This window comes from Heptranchias perlo, chromosome 6 (assembly GCF_035084215.1).
Source record: "Heptranchias perlo isolate sHepPer1 chromosome 6, sHepPer1.hap1, whole genome shotgun sequence".
NCBI classification, from domain to species: Eukaryota; Metazoa; Chordata; class Chondrichthyes; order Hexanchiformes; family Hexanchidae; genus Heptranchias; species Heptranchias perlo.
Genome location: NC_090330.1, coordinates 23,062,536 through 23,070,140, shown reverse-complemented (window position 1 = coordinate 23,070,140; position 7,605 = coordinate 23,062,536). Strand labels below are relative to the sequence as shown.

At 42.8% G+C, this 7,605-nt stretch overlaps 1 protein-coding gene across 1 annotated transcript; it reads right to left on the bottom strand.

Annotated features, from left to right (window-relative positions):
• Positions 1-514: 514 nt before the first annotated feature.
• On the bottom strand, positions 515-844 carry LOC137322472 (serine rich and transmembrane domain containing 1). The gene has a single exon (XM_067985392.1). The coding sequence runs from the start codon at positions 842-844 to the stop codon at positions 515-517; it is 330 nt and encodes a 109-aa protein (XP_067841493.1).
• Between the last annotated feature and the right edge of the window lie 6,761 nt (positions 845-7,605).

Below are 7,605 nucleotides of genomic sequence, written 5' to 3'. Positions count from 1 at the left end.
ATTATGCACAATACAATGAAGTAATTCACATTAGAAAATAACACTGCATGACTAAATGGCATTGATTGCTTGTATATGGCATCATGATGTGCAAGAACCTCCTGGCTTGTTCACTCCCACAAAAGGGGCTGATCCTCCTTTAAGTGAATATAATTTTGTTGTAAATAGGTTACTGACTTACCAGGAAATTATTCTGCAAATCAACTTAAGCACAAAGATGCAAGTGTTTGGAAATGCTCCTCTGCATTTGACGACATTATTTTGTGAATATCATTTGTTTTGATTTTTAATCTGACAATAATTTTTTAAAGATTAAAATGTAGGTAAAAAAATGCAATTTTTTAGCAACTCTAAGTGTCAGAACTAGCCGACTGGTTAAATTTCATATATTTGTACTTTACAAATTTTTGTTGATTGAGCATAGTTCAAAATATTTGCACAAGAACAGAAGAATTTTTGACAATTATTTTTTATCTTGAGCTTTGAAATAAATATTTGTGTTTATCATTCATAATTAGCTCGAGAGAGCTGAGAAACCAGATGATCTGGACGAAAGGCTACACACTTCCAAATTGGTGCTAGAACTCCCTGCGTTACTTGTGCCTTCCGGACAAGAAGAACTGGAAGCAATGACATTCTTAAGCCTCTGCAATGCAATTATCAGGAGCAAAAGCAAAAAAGCCAGCAAACTCAGGAAAATTGACACATACACAAAGACATTAGATAAGTGGCTGGTAGATGATGAATCCATGGCTGTGTTGATGGACGTTGGGTAGGGTTCATCAATTGTCTGATTTCCAGAGTTCCCGCTGAATGAATCAACAGCTGTTTCAGCAGTAGACATTTCCATTATTTATGAGAAAAGGCACACAGCAGGCTTCGGAATTCTTACAGGTTATGCAGAAGGTGACTGTGAGTGATTTTGCCACAATTCCACTCCGCAATTAATGCTTTGACATTTGTACACACAGAGGAACAGAGGAAGCCAAATCCAGCCACAGATAAAATGACCTTTGTGTCCAGGAGCAGCAATGAGGAAAGAAAAAAAAATACAAATCCACATTAAACCAATAAAATAGCTTAAAAACCAGTTTTGAAGCAAAAAAACCCACCTAAACATTCATCTAATGCTGCTACTAAGACATAACCAAAGACTAGGTAAGAGTACCAGAGTAAGACAAAGGATTCATCTTGTTTAATTACCTTGGTTCTTAGCAACTGGTTTCTTTAGGACTGTGTGCTGCTCTTGTTTTAGTCTCAGGAAGAAACAGCTTACTGTGACGACGGAGCATTGCAGATACAGAAGCTTCTCTCACTACCAGAAAGAATGTAACTGCAGTAGCTTCAAAGTGACACTGAAAATGCTGGTTTTAAGTCAGAGTGTGATTGCCAGCCCTTTTGCTCCTTTTGGGAACTCACGGCATTTTGTAAATTACTCCGAGCATCATCGTGATTACCTGAGTGATGTACAAAAGCACTCCTTCTTGTGAGCATCAATATTTTCAAGGACCTTTCCAAATTAATTGAAGTGCTACATTTTATTGTCATAAATCCTTCCAAAGAATTTATGAGACAGGTACAAAATCAAAATGTGAAAGGTCTGTAGCACATCAAATCTAATTAGTCATTTATTTAAATGAAAACACAGACCAAATTAAAAAGCAAACCAACATGCGACAACTAAATGAAAGTTTTAACAAAATTTCTGGCTTGCAAAACAAAGTAGAACAATGAACAGAGCCTGCTTATTTCTGAGTCTTAATACATCTTTGTAACAGAAAACTTTGCTCTTTGGTTCCATTAAGATACATTGCAATGCCAAATTAATGATTTTGTAGTATACTGATAACTGCTTATGTAATTGTTGTCTGCTAATGAGAATTACAACATACCATTATGATGTTTAAATATTAATTGAGATGCAGCAATGTATTGCATTACTAAGAGAAGGGACATCATTCTGGACTCAAGATTTTCTACCTATTAAGTTCCCATTCTCGATGTGGAGATGCCGGTGATGGACTGGGGTTGACAATTGTAAACAATTTTACAACACCAAGTTATAGTCCAGCAATTTTATTTTAAATTCACAAGCTTTCGGAGACTTCAGACTTCCTCCTTCCTCCTTCCTCATTTACCTGAGGAAGGAGGAAGTCTCCGAAAGCTTGTGAATTTAAAATAAAATTGCTGGACTATAACTTGGTGTTGTAAAATTGTTTACAGTTCCCATTCTCAGCTGTGCTTTCAGGGAAAATAACCAGATTTAGGCACTTTATCACAGGGATAAATAAAAAATGATTTCAAAGTGGAGGTAATAAAACGGGATTGCCTGAGTTTCAGAATGATTTGATTGTCCTGTTAGCTGGGGTATAGTTTGCATTAATTAGAGAGAGAATTTAGAGGGAGTACTGCGTTCAGCTTTGGGCACTGAACCTCAGCAAAGATCTCAGTCTTGAAAATTTCAATTGATCCAGTATCCACAGCCTTTTGGGAGAGCAAGTTCCAGATTTCCACTACACTTTGTGTGAAAAAATGCTTCCTGATTTCACTCCTATATGTCCTAGCTCTAATTTTAAGATTATGCCCTCTTGGTCTAAATTCCCTCACCAGAGGAGATAGTTTCTCTGTATTTACTCTATCAAATCCTTTATAATTTTATTATATCATATTAGATCTTCCCTCAGCGTTCTAAACTCAAGGGAATACAAGCCAAGTTTAGGCTACCTGTCCTCATAATTTACCTCTTTAAGCTCTGGATTCAGGGGTACTGTAGCATAGTGTTAGGGGTATGGTAGCATAGTGGTAGGGGCACAGTAGCATAGTGGTAGGGGCACAGTAGCATAGTGGTAGGGGTACGGTAGCATAGTGGTTTTGTTACTGGACTAGTAATCCAGAGGCCTGGACTAATAATCCAGAGTCATGAATGATACAGAATCGGCTTATACCCCTGAGGGGCAAGAACACTACTTGCCAAAAAAAAACAGCCACGGACAACTAAAGAGGTAAGGGACAGTATAAGAAATAAGGAAAGGGCATACAAAAAGGCAAAAAATGGCACAGATCCTGGCGAATGGGAAAGATACAAAGATCAACAAAGGGTCACAAAACAGATAGTAAGAGAGTATAAAAAGAAACTTGCAAGGGATATCAAAACCAATACGAAGAACTTTTCTAGTTATATTAGGAAAAAGAGGGTGGTCAGGAGCAGTGTTGGCCCCTTAAAAACTGAAATTGGTGATATTGTCATTGACAATGGGGAAATGGCGGACATGTTGAACAATTACTTTGCGTCAGTATTTACAGTAGAAAAAGAGGACAGCATGCCGGAAATCCCAAGAAAACTAATATTGAATCGGGGACAGGGACTCAATAAAATTAACATTAGTAAAGCAACAGTAATGAAGAAAATAATAGTATTAAAGAGTGACAAATCCCCAGGACCAGATGGTTTCCATCCCTGGGTTTTAAAGGAAGTAGGTGAGCACATTGCGGATGCCCTAACTATAATCTTTCAAAGTTCCCTAGATTCAGGAACTGTCTTCTAGATTGGAAAATTGCACATGTCACTCCGCTTTTTAAGAAAGGAGAGAGAGGGAAACCGGGGAATTATAGACCAGTTAGCCTAACATCTGTTGTGGGGAAAATGCTGGAGTCTATAATTAAGGATAGGGTGACTGAACACCTCGAGAATTTTCAGTTAATCAGAGAGAGCCAGCATGGATTTGTGAAAGGTAGGTCGTGCTTGACAAACCTGATTGAATTTTTTGAAGAGGTGACTAAAGTAGTGGACAGGGGAATGTCAATGGATGTTATTTATATGGACTTCCAGAAGGCATTTGATAAGGTCCCACATAAGAGACTGTTAGCTAAGATAGAAGGCCATGGAATCCAGGGAAAAGTACGGACTTGGTTAGGAAATTGGCTGAGCGAAAGGCGACAGAGAGTAGGTATAATGGATAGGTACTCACATTGGCAGGATGTGACTAGTGGAGTCTCACAGGGATCTGTCTTGGGGCCTCAATTATTCACAATATTTATTAACGACTTAGATGAAGGCATAGAAAGTCCCATATCTAAGTTTGCCGATGACACAAAGATTGGTGGCATTGTAAGCAGTGTAGATGAAAACATAAAATTACAAAGGGATATTGATAGAATGGGCAAAACTGTGGCAAATGGAATTCAATGTAAGCAAATGTGAGGTCATCCACTTTGGATCAAAAAAGGATAGAACAGGGTACTTTCTAAATGGTAAAAAGTTAAAAACAGTGGATGTCCAAAGGAACTTAGGGGTTCAGGTACATAGATCATTGAAGTGTCATGAACAGGTGCAGAAAATAATCATTAAGGCTAATGGAATGCTGGCCTTTATATCTAGAGGTCCAGAGTACAAGGAGGCAGAAGTTATGCTGCAGCTATACAAAACCTTTGTTAGACTGCACCTGGAGTGCTGTGAGCAGTTCTGGGCACCGCACCTTCGGAAGGACATATTGGCCTTGGAGGGGAGTGCAGCGTAGGTCTACTAGAATGATACCCGGACTTCAAGGGTTAAGTTACGAGGAGAGATTACACAAATTGGGGTTGTATTCTGTAGAGTTTCGAAGGTTAAGAGGTGATCTGATCGAAGTTTATAAGATATTAAGGGGAACAGATAGGGTGGATAGAGAGAAACTATTTCCGCTGGTTGGGGATTTTAGGAGTAGGGGGCACAGTCTAAAAATTAGAGCCAGACCTTTCAGGAGTGAGATTAGAAAATATTTCTACACACAAAGGGTTGTAGAAGTTTGGAACTCTCTTCCGCAAACGACAATTGATACTAGTTCAATTGCTCAATTTAAATGTGAGATAGATAGCTTTTTGGCAACCAAAGGTATTCAGGGATATGGGCCAAAGGCAAGTATCTGGAGTTAGGTCACAGATCAGCCATGATCTTATCAAATGGCGGAGCAGGCACGAGGGGTTGAATGGCCGACTCCTGTTCCTACGTTCCTATGTTCCTGTGAGTTCAAATCCCGCCACGGCAGCTGGGGAATTTAAATTCAATTAATTAAATAAAATCTGGAATTTAAAAAAGAACTAGTATCAGTAATGGTGGCCAAGAAATGACCGGATTGTCGGAAAAACCCATCTAGTTCACTAATCCCCTTTAGGGAAGGAAACCTGCCGTCCTTACCCGGTCTGGCCTATATGTGACTCCAGACCCACAGCAATGTGGCTGATTCTTAATTGCCCTCTGAAATGGCCTAGCAAGCCACTCAGTTGTACAATCTCGCTAAAAAAAGTCATAATAAGAATAAAACCGGACGGACCACCCGGCATCTGACCACTAGGCACCAGACACGACAAAGGCAAACCAAGCCCAGTCGACCTGCAAAGTCCTCCTCACGAACATCTGGGGACTTGTGCAAAAATTGGGAGAGCTGTCCCACAGACTAGTCAAGCAACAGCCTGACATAGCCATACTCACAGAATCATATCTTTCAGCCAATGTCCTAGACTCTTCCATCACCATCCCTGAGTATGTCCTGTCCCACCGGCAGGACAGATCAACCAGAGGTGACGGTACAGTGATATACAGTCAGGAGGGGGTGGCCCTGGGAGTCCTCAACATTGACACCGGACCCCATGAACTCTCATGGCATCAGGTCAAACATGGGCAAGGAAACCTCCTGCTGATTACAAACTACCGTCCTCCCTCAGCTGATGAATCAGTCCTCCTCCATGTTGAGCACCACTTGGAGGAAGCACTGAGGGTAGCAAGGGCACAGAATGTACTCTGGGTGGGGGACTTCAATGTCCATCACCAAGAGTGGCTCGGTAGCACCACTACTGACAGAGCTGGCCGAGTCCTGAAGGACATAACTGCCATTCTGGGCCTGCGTCAGGTGGTGAGCGAACCAACACGAGGGAAAAACCTACTTGACCTTGTCCACACCAATCTACCTGTTGCAGATGCATCTGTCCCTGACAGTATTGGTAGGAGTGACCACCGCACAGTCCTCATGGAGACGAAGTCCCGTCTTTGCACTGAGGACACCAACCAACGTGTTGTGTGACACTATCACCATGCTAAATGGGATAGATTCAGAACAGATCCAGTGCTGAGTGCAGTGGATACAGCAAAGGCTATGGGCCCCGACAACATCCCGGCTGTAGTGCTGAAGGCTTGTGCTCCAGAACTAGCCGCGCCTCTAGCCAAATGGGTATAGAGGGATATGGGCCAAGTGCAGGCAATTGGGACTAGCTTAGTGGTATAAACTGGGCGACATGGACATGTTGGGCCGAAGGGCCTGTTTCCATGTTGTAAACTTCTATGATTCTATGATTCTAACTGTTCCAGTACAGCTACAACACTGGCATCTACTCGACAATGTGGAAAATTGCCCAGGTATGTCCTGCCCACAAAAAGCAGGACAAATCCAATCCGGCCAATTACCGCCCCATCAGCCTACTCTCAATCATCAGCAAAGTGATGGAAGGTGTCGTTGACAGTGCTATCAAGCGGCACTTACTCACTAATAACCTGCTCACCGATGCTCAGTTTGGGTTCGACCATGACCACTCGGCTCCAGACCTCATTATAGTCTTGGTCCAAACATGGACAAAAGAGCTGAATTCCAGAGGTGAGGTGAGAGTGACTGCCCTTGACATCAAGGCAGCATTTGACCGAGTGTGGCACCAAGGAGCCCTAGTAAAATTGAAGTCAATGGGAATCAGGGGGAAAACTCTCCAGTGGCTGGAGTCATACCTAGCACAAAGGTAGATGGGAGTAGTTGTTGGAGGCCAATCATCTCAGCCCCAGGACATTGCTGCAGGAGTTCCTCAGGGCAGTGTCCTAGGCCCAACCATCTTCAGCTGCTTCATCAATGACCTTCCCTCCATCCTAAGGTCAGAAATGGGAATGTTCGCTGATGATTGCACAGTGTCCATTTGTAACCCCTCAGATAATGAAGCAGTCCGTGCCCGCATGCAGCAAGACCTGGACAACATCCAGGCTTGGGCTGATAAGTGGCAAGTAACATTCACGCCAGACAAGTACCAGGCAATGACCATCTCCAACAAGAGAGAATCTAACCACCTCCCCTTGACATTCAACGGCATTATCATCGCTGAATCCCCCACCATCAACATCCTGGGGGTCACCATTGACCAGAAACTTAACTGAACCAGCCAGAAAAATACTGTGGCTACAAGAGCAGGTCAGAGGCTGGGTATTCTGCGGCGAGTGACTCACCTCCTGACTCCCCAAAGCCTTTCCACAATCTACAAGGCACATGTCAGGAGTGTGATGGAATACTCTCTACTTGCCTGGATGAGTGCAGCTCCAACAACATTCAAGTAGCTCGACACCATCCAGGACAAAGCAGCCCGCTTGATTGGTACCCCATCCACCACCCTAAACATTCACTCCCTTTACCACCGGCGCACTGTGGCTGCAGTGTGTACCATCCACAGGATGCACTGCAGCAACTTGCCAAGGCTTCTTCGACAGCACCTCCCAAACCCGAAACCTCTACCATCTAGAAGGACAAGGGCAGCAGGCACATGGGAACAACACCACCTGCACGTTCCCCTCCAAGTCACACACCATCCCGACTTGGAAAT